At 32.8% G+C, this 18,956-nt stretch overlaps 1 protein-coding gene across 1 annotated transcript; it reads left to right on the top strand.

The window, feature by feature from the left end:
• The first annotated feature begins 2,990 nt into the window (after window positions 1-2,990).
• LOC110104751 (probable pterin-4-alpha-carbinolamine dehydratase, chloroplastic) lies at window positions 2,991-11,337 on the top strand. Its single transcript, XM_020833993.2, has 3 exons — window positions 2,991-3,221; window positions 10,124-10,316; window positions 11,011-11,337. The coding sequence occupies exons 1-3, from the start codon at window positions 2,991-2,993 to the stop codon at window positions 11,100-11,102; spliced, it is 516 nt and encodes a 171-aa protein (XP_020689652.1). The 3' UTR covers window positions 11,103-11,337.
• Window positions 11,338-18,956: the final 7,619 nt, after the last annotated feature.

The raw sequence follows: 18,956 nt of genomic DNA, 5'->3' as shown, positions 1-18,956 counted from the left end.
CTGAACATTGTGTAGCTCGTTCTTTAGCTGGAGAACAAGAGAACGATTGGAAGGTTGCAGGCGAAGTTCCAATGTGTTCCGGATGTCGTGAGAGTTTTTAAGATGAAGGATGTAAGGTCAGACCGAGGGAGATATTGTGGAAATTAGAGCAGAGACAAGGTTTTGATCTATTAATCTCCATAGTTTTTGGTCGGAGGGTGAGACGGGACTCGGTGGTTGCTCTGTAAGATAGCTTTCAAACCCGTTGGCTGAGAAAGCTTGATAAATATGTAACCTCCATATGGCGTAGTTCTCCACGGTGAGTTGAGTGTGCACCAGAAGTTTGAGGTTGGACATGAGAAATTTGAGAGGGGGAGGCACCGTGAAATCGGCCATTGTGGCTGATAGAGATGCGGTGCTCGGATGGGAAGATGATTGGGTCTGAGACGACCTGCCCTGGTCCGCCATTGAAGACGATGAGAGTTGCGGTGAAGCTTAGTAAGCTCTGATACCATGAAGAGTTTCCTGCAAGAGCATGGTTAGGAAGAAGATGAACAGTAGAATTAGAGAAAAACCCATGGTTTCTATTAGAGAGCTTGCGGTATATAAGAACCGAAACAGAGCTCATAAAGCTACAATGTCAGAGACCGTTAAGGGTCAGAGAAGTGGCGCAGAGAGAGTATATGGTGTTGCCCATGTGGCCAATACCATTACTAATTATATCTGTACAATAATTCTCCCTGTTATATGGTATTATAGTGCTGATCCCCTTATCCTTGAGCTGCGCAAACTGCTGTCTTGATCCTCTTATCCGTGAGCCTCAACGTAGGTAAAATAGTGGTGATGGATGAAAGATTGTCATCGAAATTAGTTTGTGTTGATTTGTCCTGATTGTTCAAGGGTTCGGATTGGATGGTGAAGATTTGTATTGAGGGGGAATGAGATAGCAAGGCACAAAACTGATGAAATGATATAGGAGTTGTTAAAAGTTGAGATTCACCGGATAAGGTAATTTGACGATGCTGAGCAGAAAACTGCATAGTCAGATCATGATAATTGTGAAGAACATGACCTAATGATTGAAGCCATTGCATTCCTAGAACAACCTCAGCGCCATGGATAGCAAGCACAAATAAATTCAAGGGAACTTGATACCTTTCATTGAGATGGTGACTTGAGCACATTTTGAAATGCAAACTAATAAATTTCCATTCCCAACTGAGACTTTTTTTTTTTATTATTTTTTTATTTTTTTATTCCCAACTGAGACTTTGAATTGTTTAATAGGATGTGTTTGAAGACCAAGTTAATGAATTAGTGTCTTGGATAAAATTATGTGTACTATCCCTAAACCCTAAACCCTAAACCCTAAACCCTAAATATAAGTTAAAATATGAACATTATAACGGTTAATAATTCAAGACTTGTAATTAAATAAAAGGAATGAGGATAATTTTCTCCTACTAAAGCATTCAAGCTAATTTATGGGGAAAGTTCAGGCGTATCACAATCAGGAGAGGGGTAGTTAGAGTCGGAAGAGTCATTGTCGTCTCTACCAAGTCTTTTTCGTGATGAAATTGAATTTCAGCGGGGGGACAATTTAAGAATTGTTAGTGAAAGAGGCTTATTAGAAGAAACATTTGAATGTGAAGGAAGTGTGGATGTTTGGCTGACGGTAGAAGGTTGGTCTAAAGAAGGGGAAGATGGTTTGGATGCAGAAAAATTATGGTTTGGTTTACGCCAATGGGAAGATGGAAGGGAAAAAAAACTTGTAATATGGACTCATGGTGAAGAGCTAATTCCATTGCTTCAAGAAGACTGCAGGGTTTGGCAAGCAACAATTCTCTATGTAATTCTTGCTTAAGGCCCTAAATAAAACAACTTATTAGTGATTCATATAAAATTGGGATTTTAAAAGCAAGATTTTCAAATGATATTTGATATTTATGAACGAAAGAAATTTGGGTTAACTTAGATTGCGATGCAATTCTGCGTAAGAAGAAATGGCAAAGCATTGTTGTAATGAGAGCATGAATTCGGGTTAAGAGGTGACTTTTCATACGAATCCATTGGAACCATGTGGCCGCAGGGCTTTCGAGGTTGAAAAAGAAGCAATTCTAACCCGATGGCAATCTAGTGTGTTGTAAAAATCAGAATACTCATGAGATTTAAAGATCAAAGTGTCAACATCGGATCCATTAAGATGGGGAAGTTCCATTTTTATGTTTTTAAGGAATGAAAAACCTGCAAAGGATGAAGGCAATTGTTGGGAGGGCGAACGGGCGGTTGACCCAAAAATTTCGGCGGATGGGTGAGGTTGAGGGTTTTGAGAAGGGTGAGATGGACGATTTATACGCAAGCTGTCAAGGCGTTGTCTACGGAGTCCACGAAGACTTGAAATTGTTGCAAAGTTGTGTCAATTGAAGCAAATCGAACATCTTCTGGATGAAGTAATTTTTGAATTTCTGAAAATTGGGATTCTTTATGAGATTGCATGGATCGTAATGCGTCAACCAAATCAAAATTCTTCATGGTGATGGGTCCCAATATGATGGAAATTGGAAATATCCAATTCTTGCTAAAAAAAATTGGTACTTGTAGCAAAGAAAGAAGAAGATCTAGTATAAATATGTATTTGGAAATGCAAAATAAGTAAGAGAATCAAAGGATGGAGAACCTGATGTGGACTTGAAAAGAAAAATTGTAAGAGGTGAAGGATTGGCTGATGGCAAGAATCCATAGGTCTTGAAAAAAACTGCAGATGGAGTTGTTGTAATGTTCTTGAATGCGAAAACTGGTCTTAAAAAAAAATAAAAAATAAAAAAAATAAACTGCAGCTCTTTGGTCTTGAAACTGCAGATTTTGGAAGGTTAAAACTGCAATTCTTGAGTCATACAACGCCTGAAACAAGGTGGAATTGTTGAAGATCGAATGTGCAGTAGTTTGGTTGGTATGGTGGAATGAATAGCGTGCTGAAAATCCAAAACGCAAGGAGAAAGACAGCAGGCCGAATGGTAGAGGAAGCTGCAGTAAGGGAAAAACTGGACGCCTGCAGGCAAGGCAGTTCGGATGACCACTGGAAGGTTGGCAGGGAAGGAAATCTTGATGGCTACACCATGTGGATGAAGGAAAGAACCGCAGGGGAGAAGATTCTTGCGATTTCTGCGGAGGAGGCTGAAGTCTTGTGGCTGAATGGCAGTTTGCTGATAGGAGGGGTGGGTGATACTAGCAAGTTTGGAATGGTAACAGCAATTTGTTGTGCTTCTTGATTGCTCAAGAAGGAGGAACCCCTTCTGAGTATGTGCAAACTCCAAGACAAGGGAGGGGAAGGAGGAAACTATTTTTTTTTTTTGGGAAAATTAGGGGCAAACATGACCAATTTTCATTAAAGAAATAAAAATATTACAGAAACAGAAGGTAGTAAGAAAAATAAGAAAAACTTACCATCCAGTGTAAAGAAAAATAAAAAGCAATTATCCTAACAACCCAACCTAAAATTCTGTCTTAAAAAAAAGAAGCAAAAAAGGCAGAAAAACTGCTAAAACAACAGCATCACCCTTCAAAACAAAGAGTGGAAGAAAGAACAAAACTAGTCCAAAGGACTAAAAATACAATAAGTAGAAGTATCTCATAAAAAAATCAAAAAAACCGACAGCCACCGCATCCAATAAATGCTCCTAAAACCAGCAGCCGCAACACCAACAACTATTTAGACAGAAACAACATCCAAGTAATACTCCTAAAATCCAGGAAGCAACCACCAACTTGCAGCCCCAAGCATCCTTCAGCAACAAGATCCTCAAACATCAACCAGCTCCCTAAAAGCTTCCTGAGATCTCACGAGATAAGAGCAGCCACCGCATCCAATAAATGCTCCTAAAACCAACAGCCGTAGCACCAACAACTAAGTAGATAGAAACAATATCCAAGTAATACTCCTAAAATCCAGGCAGCAACCACCAACTTGCAGCCCCAAGCATCCTTCAGCAACAAGATCCTCAAACATCAACCAGCTCCCTCACAGCTTCCTGAGACCTCACAAGAAAAGAGCCTGCCATACAAAAACCAAGCAGCAGCCAACAGAAAAGAAACAATATAGAAAAAAAACAATGGAGAAACAAATAAGAGCCAATAGAGAAACTAAAAGAACATAAAACCTATTATTAACCAACTAGAAATAACTCAAAAAAAAAAAATCAGAAGAAAATAAAATAAATCTAAGCTATTTAATGTCCATCCTGATTAAAAATCGGTTGACATTAATAACAGCTAACAGAAAAAGAGAGAATCAAAATTAGACAATCAAAATAAATATATAGAGTAATTAGTAATCTCTTCAAAAGATTTCCAAACCGAAACTTTAGCAAAAATAGATTTTCTAATAAGACTTTAAACACAATCCGGATCTTTACAAGTACCAGAAAACCTCCTATTATTTCTTTCACGCCAAATGAAATAAAGAGAGCAACAAGTAGTCAAAAAATAAAAATTTTTAATATTACAGGAAATGTTAAGATCATTAATGTAATCAAAAACTTGAATAAGATTGAGTTTAAGAAAAAATGCTTAAGACTAGGAATTAAAGAAGTAATAATATAAAAAGAAAATTTACAATCAAAATATAAATGATTATGAGATTCTAAACCAGGATTACACAGAACACAAACTGAAGGAATATAAACATTTCTATTCAAAATATTATCTACAGTTTTAAGTCGATTTAAAATAGCCATCCAAGCATAACAAGAATACCTCAATACATACCGTTTATGTCAAATATACTTGTACCAAGAAACTTCAACAGAATCCTGAAAGTAAGCCATATAATAACTCTTAAATTTCAGAAATAGCTCCCCATCCCATTTCAAACAAGATAAAGAAGTGCTTTGAATATCAATAGAGATATTCAAGAATTGCAAATCAGTTGGTAAAAACCAGCTTCCATTTAAAATAACATCCTTCAGAGCAGATTTATGCCAATGAGCATTAATACTCGAAACTAAATCATGAATCGAAGAACCTTCCAACCAAGGGTCCCAACATAAAGATAAATTGCTATCAGCCGTAATAACAAAAGAAAGTTTATTTTTAATAGAATTAGCCTGCTTACACAACTCTTTCGAGAATTTAGAGGCTTTATTAGTAGGCATTTTCCATAAAGAAGTATAGTATTCTTTAATCCAAATAGACAAAAGACTATTAGTATTTAAAATTCTCCAAATAAGAGAGCAGTTATAAGCATAATACAAAGCATTAAGATCTAATATATCCAATCCTCCATAGCATTTTGGCTTACACACATCTTTCCAAGCTATAAGATGCATATTCTTAGAATGAATATTCCCATGAAATAGAAACTTAGAACAAGGTTTCTTAATAAACTTGAAATTTCATTCAATGAAACATGTGCTTGTTCTTGTCTTTAAGTTGCTCTTCCAAGCGTTTCTTCCAATCTCTACATTGTTCATGCACCATGCTTGTATCTAGTTGAATATTTTGTTGCTTAACATAAGCCTACAACCGAATTATTATGAAGTTATAAGTAATAGTGGGACTATGACTAGGAGTTCAATCCCGTGGTATTTTCATATTAGATAGATAGCCAAGAGGAATTTTTTGAAAGCTATAATATTTATGATTCCCAAACAGAAAAAATTGTTGAAGTCAAATTAATAGAACAACACAAGTATTTTTAAGTGTTGTTGCAAAAACAAAATCTTCATGGATTAATATGAAACATAACCTAAATAATGATATTTATCATTCTTGGTTCGTAAGAGATAAATTGCATGATGAATTTCAGTATTTAAAACATGGTGGTAAAATTATTTTTAATTGTTTTCTTAGATTTAAATATTATTTTATGGAGAATTATGTTACCAAATATATTTTATTAAATATCTTAGACCACAAACTAAGTATGCAATATGCATTTAGCTATATTTCTCTAAAGATAATAGTTAAGGCTTACCACAAGGCCTTAAATTTGAGGAACATTATTATTATTATTATTATTCTGTTAGGAATATTGCAAATTTGCTTAATATTTCTTGCTTGATATTTCTATGAAAAAGTTCTTCACAAAAATGCTCCATAATTAATATCATGCGTGATATATTTGATTCTCTATTGAAGAAATAATAATTAATAAATATTCTTTAAATTATGCATTAGATATATAAAAAATGTTTAATGTTATAAAACGATTCTTCATATGATTTTGTTAAAATTTGAATACACAAGTATCCATAGTAAAATATGTATTGAATACACCAGAACTTGTTCATGAACTGGAACCTAAAATTGAGCAGTAGTCAAAGACTTTATCTAAAATTAAATATGAGATCATACATTAACTTAAACATGAATTAGAATGTGAATATATCATTGATTTTAGAACATAACTCTTTGTGACTACTCATTTTTCACGCCAAATCAAAATTTGTCACCTGATGAGGGATATGAACACTCAAATATGATATGACTACTTATAAGCTGATTAAGACCATTAGCGTGTAAAGAAGATTGATATTCCTTCAATCTTAAACTACAAAAATGTTTACGAGTGTCCTTGAGATGCATGATATTGCCAAAAACTCCTTAGCTAGGCTTTTCATTTAATTCATTACTCAGACAAGCTAGCCAAAATTGCCTCCATAACCGACTTACTCAAGAACACTCGTGCAATTGACTGAAAGTCTTGAGATCAGATCCATCATAAATGACGATCGCTAAAGCACTAATATTTTGTTGTGCTTCATTGAGATGCTTATCTTTTTTTTTTTTTTTTTTGCTTTCTTTGATTTTTTTTTCTTTTTATTAAACCTATTAAGTTAGCTTGAAGATTCCCACTTTAATCTCTCTTCTCTTCCTCGGGTTGTGAGGAAGGCTCGAGCATGAGTCCAACCGAAGCTCGCATTAACAACTATTGTTTGTTAACACATTGTATCTTCTGAGTTTAATAATGTAAATTCTAATAAAATTTTCATTGTAATTATTTGTATGCCTAGTGCCTACTAATCAAATTGATGTCAATTTTTTTCTAACTTTGTTGATTTACATATTCATAAAAAGAAATTTATTGAGAAAATCAGATTGTCATAATGTCATCCTATCTATAGTTCATTGATCATGTCCTTCAAGGAAATGTGAACTTTAAAATCTCATCTATTTGGACGTTGAGTTCAAAGATACATAATTCTTGACAACTTTTTCAAACCATTTTGATTATTTTCTTCTGAGAGGTTTTTCATTCATGTAATAAACACATCTTATTTAAATTAAATATATTTTGTGTTTACTACTCATGCAAAAAAAGTTTATGGAATCTAATGATTATATTTGTTTTAGTCATCATTTTCTCAATTATATATGGTGTACCCATTAGCCAGCATATACACAATTTAAAGTTGCCTCTTCATGCATCATATGCTATTGGATTACCATTTTTCATATGCATGATTCATAAACCATGGCTATTATAAGTTTATTGCAGATGCAAACAATTGGCATGTGAAATTGAATTAGATGATAAGATAAATATTTGTCTAAATTATGCAAAATTTGCTGCAAGGACTTTTAAGAAATTAACTACTAGAAAAATGGGATCATATAAAATCATATAATAAATTGGAATGAATGTGTTATAAGATAATGCATCATTTGCATAATTATTAGATAATTATGATAATCATGCCTAAAGCTATAATGGGTGATGAAATCATATCTAATTATTGATCTTGTTTATTATAACCATATGATGTGCTGGCGAGAAAATATTACATTTGTTGACATATGGACAATATTTATTACCATATCAGCTTGATGAATGAAGTAAATAATTCGTTGTAATTGAATCTTTTCTAGTTGAGTAGAATTATTGTAAACCTCAAAATCTATAGTCACTAAAAATGTAAACATTTTTGTGTTATGATGACTAGCCTGAAAGTTGAACTTTTATTTGGATTTTATTTAATTTTTGGTATTTAGAATTCTAATTGGAGTTTCTATGTAGATGGTTAGAATGATATATTATTGTTAGGACGAATTTAAAAAATGAGCATGTTTAATGCATAATTAAGGAAAATAAACGTGATTATTAAATAATTTAAAAAAGAGCAAAAACGTCAAATAATTTGACATTTTGCACTAAGAGAGAGCCTGGAAGAGAGAGATGGTGGGACGGGAAGAGAGAGGCAAGGTGAGCAAAAAGAGAGAGGATAATATGACTTAATTTATCAATTTTTTAGATAAATTTATAACTTAATTTAATTAAAATTTTATAACTTAATTTAATTTTATAATTTATAACTTAAACTAATCATAAATTTAAGTTATAAACTTTAATTTAAAAAAGTTATAACATTATTAATTTTTATTAAATTAAGTTATATTTCCATGTCTCTCTCTCTTCCTGTGTATCTCTCCTCTCGGCTTTCTCTCTTCCCAAAATTAGTGCTAAATGCCTTTCTCTCTCTCTCTTCCTGTCTCTCTCTCTCCCCTCGGCTCTCTCTGCCCAAAATTAGTGCAAAACGTCAAAATATGTGGCGTTTTCTAGAAAACGCCAAATAATTTAGTGTTTCCTTAATTACTTACATTTTCTGTAGATTTGACGTATTTGCTCCTTTTTAAATTATTTAATAATCACGCTTCTTTTATTTAATCATGCATTAAATATGCTCTTTTTTAAAATTCGTCCCTATCGTTAATGGTGATTTGTACTTGGGTCCCCTTTCTACTATTTGTTGAAACTATTTTTTGTTGTTTTTGATTAATCTTTATTATTATTTTGTGGCTAATACCTGCGATTGTTCATTTAGTTTTGTAATCCTCCACTTCTTGTAGTCTCTAACTTTTTTTTTGTTACATGTAGGGGTGTCAATTTCGGGTCACGGGTCGGGTTCGGGTCGAACCTGAAACTGACCCGGCACTATTCGGGTCAACCCGAATCCGACCCGGTTTTAAAAACGGGTCAGTTTTCCTGACCCGAACCCGACCCGCTTCGGGTCTGGGTCAACCCGACACGACCCGAATGACCCATTTCCAACAATAAAATGGCTAATTTTCGGGTCAAAAACGGGTCAATCTCCTCTTTTCGGGTCAAAAAACGGGTCAAAATCGGGTCAATCTCGGGTTGCTGGGTCAAAATCGGGTTTTCGGGTCAAAATCGGGTCACTTTCGGGTCAAAGGGTTAACCCAATCCGACCCGATTTTTGAAACGGGTCGAAATGCTAAACCCGAACCCGACCCGTTTCGGGTTCGGGTTGACCCTAACCCGAAATTTTCGGGTCGGGTCAAATATTGACACCCCTAGTTACATGCGGCTGAGGGATTTATGGCTTTTTGTATTCCTCCTATGATTCTTTTGCTTCTTTCGGCTACTATCTCTTGGGCCTTGACTACAAAGTCTACACTATAAGAGGGAACATGTGTAGAATTTCTTCTATTCGATCATATTCAATGTATATAAATTTAAAGTCTGTACATAATTAATTGCTTGTGGTTGAGTTATAATTTTTTGTAAGACCTGCAATTGCTTGTATTTTGATATTCAATTCTTTGATCAGATGAGAGATTTGAAGAATTTTGGGAGGATATTTTCTTGTGCATGCTTGTCGTTTGCCTTTTTTTTTCGGCAAATTCTTTTTTATCTTATTTTTCCTTCCTTTTTTCATGTTATTTATTATTAGCTTCAATATGCGATTGTTATTAGCTAGATTTAAGATTATTTATATTTCTATCGAGTTCTTGAATTCTGATTGTGTGCGTAATTTTCTTGATTTTTTTGCTAATTTCTAATGAAAGATGATTTATGTTTTAACCCATCAATGATTTCATTTATTTAATTATTTTGGATTAACTCTTTATTTTATGCTGTGAGTGTTAATCATGTTAGAGCTATATTAGAGATTCTAGACTCTAAATTGTCCTACATCAAACAACTACTCCAATTATTTGCAAGGAAAAAACATACCAAAAGGGAAAATATTTGAAGGTTTGTGATGGCGCAGTGATTAATATTTTTATTTATTTTGTCAAATTTGTTTAATGTTAAATTTTCTTTATTCAATATTTGTATTCAAAAAGCTTTGCGTTAGACGGTGGATATGGTATGGGTAAAAGTTTTATGGTTATAATTGGTTAGGTTGTTGGTTGGAGGCTGGTGGAATCTGATGAAGGGATGAAACTCCAGTGCACATGGCGTGTAAGGAATTATGGATGTGGAATTGAGCTCATAAGTAGGATATATGAAGCATTGGAAGTTTCTGGACACTACCCGGATCTTCACTTGGAGCAGCCTAATCAGCTTACGGCAGAGCTAAGGTCCACTACAATAGGTGACTCAAACTTAAGCTCTTTTACATTGTTTAGAAGAATTTCTATTTCATTTTACCACTTTAACTATTGCCTTTAGTCCACTGGATTATCACCTTGTTTTCTTGGTCTAAGCATATTACAAATATATATTTAGTGTTGAAGGAATTGGAGTGATGTACCATTGCTTCTTACAGTTAAAAATAGAATTCTTTAAATAAATGGTCCGAGGTTCTGTTGCTATAGAAATTTGACAGACCTTTTATGCCCATCATGAACATCTACAACAGCAACAACAACATCAAATCTTTGTCCTACTACGTGGGGTCGGCTACATGAATCCTTTTTCGCCATTGTGTCCGGTTAAAAGTCAAATTCTCATTTAAATCTAATAAAGAAAGATCATTTCTAATACTTTCTAACCAAATCTTTTTAGGTCTACCTCTACCTTTATTAACATAAATCAAATCTAATACCTCAACTTTTCTAATTGGGTCATCGGAAGGCTACCGTTTAATGTGACCAAAACATCTAAGGCGACTCTCTCTAATCTTATCTCCCATCATGAACATCTAAAAGACCAAAATGATGTTAGCCATTATTAATTTTGGTTGGTCTTGGCTACCCTTTGGCTTTGCTATGCTATCTAAATTTGCTACTTTCTTCAGTAAATTCTAATATTCCAATTCCAGATGCTCATTCTTTGCTTTATTGCAGGTGGTCTAAGCTTGAATGATTTCATTGTTGCTGCTAAGATTGATATGGTCAAAACTTTAGATCTCGTACCAAAAAAGAGAATATGGGCCTGACATTGTGTTGCCACTTCAGGGGTAGAAAGCCAGTTGTTAGCCATAATTCCTTCTGGTCTGGTGTTAAATCTGTGAAATTTAATTGAGATAATATGCGATAGACTTCTTAATTTTTTTATATAGAAAATTTGTTTATGCCAGTACAGCATTTTGTGTTGATAGCTAGATATTTGAAATGTGTTGCTTGTTGATTTGAACTCCTTACGAATAAAACAAATGATAGCATTTGACATAACTTGTTAAAAAAGATAGTTCATTGTTTGACCAGCAAAAAATAGTTCAGTTTGCCTATTGAATATTGATCATAGTGGTGAAAGAAGAAAATAGTGTGTTGGGCTTCGAGATTATGATTTTTATCCCTTGAATACAAACGCGTGATTCCTAAACACATCATTGTGAGTTTTTGATGCAAGTTTCTTGCTCAATCTTTGACCACTTGCTTGGCAGTAAACTGGCACTTAATCGCTCGTAAATTTGAAGTTTTTTTACTACGCCTGACAAGTACATGTATGAGTCATTAGACTAATTTGTGATTTTAAGAAAAAAAAGGAAAATCAGAAATAAAATTGTCAGTATGGTTTATGTTTCATTATCAAAGCACAGTTTGTAGTGTTTCATTCCTTTATCTTGTATTTTTACCTGTGTTTGTTAGTGTGGGACATCTTATCATTACATAACTCTTCATACTTGTGTGATTTTGGTTTCGATTGGGACGGTTTTTTTAATGCTTCTTAAAGCAATTTTTGAATACAAACATTTTCATTTTTGTATTAAAAAGCTACTTTAAGAAATAGAAAGAAAGCTGTCCCAAACAAAACCTATAAGTCTCAAGTCGTTTCTTTTTGTAAAATAAACCACCTAGACTATCGTAAGATATCCTTTTCCAAATCGTGGCTCTGATCAGGGATGCTAATCGAAATAGGCATCATTGTTGTCATTTTGAAATGGGTGAAAGTTGTCAAGTTCTATTTACAAGCCCTTCCTCTGATTTATGGAGTTTGAGGCATGAGTTTCAGGCAGCTAAACCTAAATATAGGGAAGACAAGGGTTGGGATCTGCATCAATCCGGCGTCCTATTCCAAGCTGCCTTTTTTACAACAGTCAACAACTTCCAAATACTAAGGATTTGTTTGGGACGACTTTCTTTCTGCTTCTTAAAGCAGCTTTGTAGTAGAAAAAAATTATTTTTTTACTAAAAAAGCTGCTTTAAGAAGCATTAAGAAAGTCATCCCAAATGAAGCCTAAATCTCAAGGGATTGATTCATCATTTTCACTGCCCTCCCTTGCTGCTATCTCACCTGCTACATCGCAAGCCCGAAGATCCGTCTCCCTAGGCTGGGATTGGATTTGAATGGCCCACTAGAACACTGGATGGTTCAGCAGGGTTCATGCTTGATTTTTTGGGTGTTAGCCTGTTTTGCTGATCCTTGATCAATCTGCTTTCTTTCTTTTTTTTGCTAAGAATATTCTCTATTTTAAATTTACCTTTGGGTAGCCAAGGTTCTTAGCAATGAAAAAGCTATAGCCAACTGAGCATACATTTCAACTCAAGAGAATGAGATCCATTCCATCTCCAAACTCTTATGGGAACTCTTAGTTTTAAGCTTGATTTATCTAGCTGAATCAAAGTTTCTTGGATTTAAAGGGTCTACGCTTGGTTGACTACTACTTTTACTTTTTAACTATTTCAGTCTATTTTTTGATATTTTGGAAAAATAAGGAGCTTCTATAAGAAGTGATACCTTCTCTGCCATTTTCCTTCACATTATATTATTGACTAATGTAGATGAGACTGATTATTGGTTCCTGGATTATGTTCTCTTTTGGGCTGAGAAATACTTAAAGATGGAATTTAGTTTTGGCTCTAATCAAGAGTTCAGACTGAAATGAATAAGCCAGCCAGATTTTAGTTGAAGCTAGATTGAGCATAATTTGGATTGAATTAGTAGAATTTTCGGTTAATTTGAAATGCATGTATGTAGTGATCTCTCTTAAATTTGACTATCTTTATTTTGTTTTTTTTTTTTTCATTTAAAGGAAATAATAAGTTGGATTATTTGGCATTCAATGAACTGTTGCAATATGTTATGCATCATATAAATTGTATTTAAATATTAATCTTTGGGTTATTCTGCAAATTATTATGAAGAGGGCTTTGCTTCCACTGGCAGATAGGGGTTTCTAAATGAAATAGTTAAAAGTAAAATTATATCAGATCTTGATTATTTTTTATCTTCATCTTTATTCAAACCAAAGGACCAAAGGCTTATAGAATCAGTTTCATTTTGATGTCTATCTAAATTTTTTATCGTAGGTGAAGATTGAAAGAATCATATTATATCAAAATAGGAGCTTTGAAAGCTCTTTAACTAAGATGCCAAATTGATACATGCAAAAGAGAAGAAAATCAAAGGTAAAGCTATCATTTTTATATATTTTATCAAGGAGTTATTTTATCAGTTAAATGTGACATATTAGGCAATCTAAATTATTAATATTATTTTTATCGCTTGCTCCCATTTATATATTTATATGATCTCTCAGTTATTGGATTCTACATCGTGTATATGAACAAAGGTGAGGCTCCATTGCCTGGACTGAACGGCACTTGAAATATTATTCTTAGCCTTTAAATGCCATTCAAATAATGACTATTAATTAATAAAATGAGGGCTGATATCATTATGAGTTTGATGTTCCAAAAGTATTTGCTGGCTAAGCAAAAGGTTTTTATGTGTATTCATAAATTTTGTATGGATGGCGCTAAGCATTATGAAATCTAATTGAGAGAAGAGATATGCTAAGAACTCTTGTTCTTGTTAGTCCTAAACAAATTACTCTCAGTTCCATCTTTCTTGTGACTTGAGATTTCTGAAAAAGAAAAAAATATATATTATTTTTTATTTCTTGCTCCCATTTATATATTTATTATTTTTAATAAAATTAATTGTTTGTATTTATATTTGTTGTGTCCTGGAGCATTCACAATAGTAGAGAGATAAAAAGATTAATGTCTTAGCTTTGAACGAAAATCCAATACACATACATATAAAAAGAGAGGGGGTATGAAAGTAATAAAAGAACATAATTTTTACGTGGAAACCCCTAGAAAGAGGGACTGTAGTCGGCAAATGATTGTGGTCAGAGGGACTGTAGTTGGCGGGCAACAGTGGTCGGAGAGACCTTAGTAGGTGGGTGACGGTGGTTATATTCAGCATTTCTTAGCACTACCCCGTCAGTCCTGAAATCACCGCAAAATGTCTTTGCAGCGTATTATAATCACGGCGGACATCCAGCGGTCATAAAATCGCTGCAAAAATATTTGTGGCGGGTAAAACCGCCGGGAAAAGTCGAAATTTGTCCTGCGAAAGCTTGATTTTTTGGTAATGGGACACATCAACATTTTTTAAACAATTGCTTTACTATGTAATTGAATCTCTTAAAACATCCCTCTCTTAATCCTATCTATCTTCATTATTTTCAACTCATTGAACTATTTTAAAGGAATATACTGACCTCGAGGATGAACACCTTTGAGACTATTAATATTGTTTTCCTTAATAATATTCTATAGAATATAATATTGAACAATTATCATATATGTATGCACTCTCTTATTATATTAGGCAAATCCAATCTATGAGACAAATGTGATACGTAATAAAAATTATCAAAAGCATTTCCCTAAGCTTTAGTGATCAGAATGTGATGCATAATCCCATGCATTCCACAATGTGACAATGCTGGGCTCCATTATTATTGTGAAAGGTGCAATTTAATAAGCTTGCTATCATAATGGACCTTTTTCCTCTTGTTTCTAATGCTGATTAATGTTGAATTATTATTTTCAATTAATGGGAATCCCAAAGTTTATGATTTCATATTGGATAATCTAATTAAAATTCTTATAAGTTTTCAACAGAAAAAACAAAGCAAATGCAAGAATTCTGAACTTTAATATAGTCTCTCTCCTCTTTACGTCTTGCTGTAACGATAAGGAAATTTGGCCATTATTCATACATTTTTTACTGTAAATATTAAAGAAATATAATAATATTTACAGAACATCTACTCATTTATGTTATATTTTTAGTGATCAAATTTAATTAAGATTAATATTTTATGCGACTTAATTAAAATTTCTGAGGCTAAAAAGTAGTTCAAACCACACTTTATATAAAATCGTGACTAAATTTTTTGGTAAAAATAGCAGTCATAATTTAAAAAGGATTGTAAAGAAAATAAATATTGAATGAACGTATTACTTTTTTTTGGGAATGAATAAAAGTATTACTTCACTTAAAATTTATTAGATTAACTTGCTCAAAGGTCCAAAAAAAAAAAAAATGGTGGGGCTCTGATCTAATTTACTGTGTCATCCATCCCAGCTTTTTCCCCAGCGGCAACTTTGAGTCAGAAACGGTGGGAAAACCAGTAAATGCTTCGCATTTAATTTCTTCTAACGTGTGCCCTCTTTTGTCAGAAATTATTCTGTAGGGAGGTCGACACGGAACACAGTCCAAAGAACAACTAGAATGTGTTATATCGGCAGTATCGAGCGAAGGGGTGATTTGGAGCATTTTGATTGGTCTCCGAACGGCGTTAGGAGTCAGGATAATGTTCAGCATCCGCATAGAATAATTCATCTTCTTTTGCCGGTAGCGGCGATGAGGGCTTTTATCTATCTCTAGATGCAGATAAATAAATAAATAACTACAGACAAATATTTGTCTATGAAAAAAAAAGCTCTTTTCATTTAAAGTATCATTATTAGCTAAACCTCCGTTAGAAACTACTCAGCTATCAGAACAAATATGGTTGTTTATACTTTATACACTCTGCATCTTTATCTCCTATCTAATAATAACCTCCCATAGAAACTCAGCTATCAGAAGAACAAAATAAGTTACCTACTACCTAGCATCCATAACGCAGGTGATTCTACTATTTACAAGGGTAGTTTTCATTGGAGGTTGTTTTTCGTCATACTTCTTATTTTTTTGTCAAAGCACAAAAAGCTCTTATTACCGATCGCTCATTACTACATAAAAATCATCTTTCACTTATTGTCTCAAATGCTCAGATAGGTCATAATTTCATCAATGATAATATGTGATGATTATTGTACGTGTTTTCCTCAAGGAATCTTCTTCAAATCGCTGAGGCCTGAGGGAGAGACAAGAGAGATAATATGAGAAGACTCCACAATGAATAAGAATCTCAACAACTACAAGTAGTCCTTTTGCTAGGGATATTGACTAGTTTTAGCTTATTCATTGCTTTTGATAAACGCTTATCTTATGTGTCGCCTTTGGACTAATCATACTTTGTATGAGTTTGATGGAATCATCATGATTTTGTCTTATATGAAATGGCAATCAATCTCGATATTTTTTGTTTGCTCATAAAAAAATAGGATTAGTCATATTGTGATTGAATATACCTTGAAGTTTAAAATGCCAGTATAGGAGAAATTTAATGAATCTCGATGTTCAGTAATAGTCGGTCATGCCATATTAATTCACTAACTTAGGTTCCGTTTGTGATGGCTTTCTTATTGCTTCATAAAGCAGATTTTTAGTACAAAAATTAAAAATTTTGTATTAAAAAGCTGTTTTAAGAAGCAATAAAAAAGTCATCCCAAACGAAGCCTTAGTGGCTAATATGCTGGATTTCACTCCAATAAAGGATCAATAGACTATAATTCATACAAAGGAGTCCCTCTAGTAGAACTCCTCAACAATATGATCATTCTCTATAACAAAAGGCCTTTTAAGCAATTTGTAATGGAAACCTTTTTTGCACTAATTAATTTGCTAGATTGGGCAGAATATAAAATGATTAGGATACAAATAAATAAAACAACTAAAAAAAATAAATAATTACTTGAAAAGAGAATTTACTCCTTTCATTACAGTGAAGAGGATTGATTGATAGATAAAGATTAACCACATAATTTGAATTAAATGCAGTCTTGAATCTCTACAAGTTTTAAAGGAGATGCCTCTTCCACTTTTGTCTTTATTTTCTATTAATTTTCTCACATCTACATTATAGCTGTTAATATTTTCGCATAACCCAAAGATTATATTAAAAAAATGAAAAACATTTAGCTTTTGATTAAATTATTACAAATTATATTTCCTGGAATAAATTTCATAAGAATTTAATTTAATTTAAACTTAATGCATATGAAATAAATCAACTAAATATAATATCATATTTATCTTAAATTAAATTTATTATTTACTATTGCATGTTAAAAAGATTTGTGACGATATATATATAGTTTTCACATTTTTATTTTCTACGAAGTTTCAACACATATATATAAAAATATATATAATATACATCAGAATTTTTACGTGAAGATTTTGAAAAGAAAAAAAAATGTGAGACCTCTTCCAAATAAAATGATCCACTAAAATATATTATTAAACTGATTTAGACAAAAAAATATATAATGAGACTACCATTTTTTTTTTCCTATTTTTTCATAAAGATTACATCTCAATTAGGAAATGTTGCCTCTTAGACACGGCATTTCATTTTCTTATGTATCAAAATCACATCTTACAGACTTTTCAATTTTCAATATTTTAACTTTTTAATTAATTATCAATTAATTTTCTTAAGAATTAAGACATATAATCATCTTTTTATAAAATTTAAAACATTTATATCCATTCTTTTAATTAATTAATTAATCAAAATAATGACTTGCAATCAATTTTTAAGTTTATATTATTTTGATTTTTTCTTTTGCTTTTAAACCCATGAATTTCTAGAGACAAAAATATATCCATTCTTGTTTCTTAATTAATTACATAACATATTTTCAAAATCCAAATTGATAATCTTGAAGCCAAACAACTAGCCTCTAACTTTCTTCCTATTGTCATCTAGCCTTGGTGATTGATGACAACTTCAATTAATGATCAGAACTTTAGAAGAAAATTTGGATAAGACAAGCAGTTGGATTAGATTTATACACAACTTCTTTTAGAGCAAAGACCAAGACTTCTTTGATTGCTAATGGTTTAGTTAGAAATGTTTTTTAAATTGGTATTTTTAATTGATATATTAAAATTTATTTGTTGGTCGGATGTGGATTCGGATATTAGGAATCAACCCAAGTGATGGCTAATTGTGTGGGTAATTCATCTGGTTTGGATATTAGGAATCAGAATAATTGGTTGGTTGATTTGTCGGATGTGGATTCGGATTCGCACTCTCTTGAGTCCGACCATGATTTTACTCTTGTGCGTACCTCTAATGTTGGCAATCGCGGAAAATTTTGGGGGAGAGGTCGGCGCAGAAGATGAATTTTCGTGTAGTAATTTTGTTGTTTTTTGCTGTTTCTTCTCGGGATTTGTCGGATTTACTGTTTGATTTGCTGCTATGGGAGGCTATGAGCAATGATGTGGTCGGGGATCGCGTCCTGGTCGTTCTTTGCTGGTGGCAACCGTAGGTGTGGTTTCTCGGGTTGGATCGCTGGGATGATTTCTTCGCTTACTGGAGGGTCCGTGCGGGACGACCTGGACGCTGGAAGTCTTGACTATTTCCTGAGCTCGCTTTTATCTTCTAATTCTCTCTGTTGTTTAGTATTTTTTTCTGCTAGCTTTTCCTTTTTTTGCTGATGCAACCTTTGTTTTGTTTTATTAATATATTTCTCCATTAAAAAAAAATATTAAAATTTATTTGTGAAAAAATGTTTAAAAATTCATAAAAAAATCATATATACATATATATATTGATCAAATTATTCTGAATATAAGAATACCTAGTTATATTAAATAACAATTAAACATAGGCGTTTTAATAAATGATCAGACCCAAAAAAAAAAAATGTGA

This window comes from Dendrobium catenatum, unplaced genomic scaffold (assembly GCF_001605985.2).
Source record: "Dendrobium catenatum unplaced genomic scaffold, ASM160598v2 fragScaff_scaffold_343, whole genome shotgun sequence".
NCBI classification, from domain to species: domain Eukaryota; kingdom Viridiplantae; phylum Streptophyta; class Magnoliopsida; order Asparagales; family Orchidaceae; genus Dendrobium; species Dendrobium catenatum.
The sequence above is the reverse complement of the archived record's forward strand: the minus strand, read 5'-3'. Positions and strand labels throughout refer to the sequence as shown.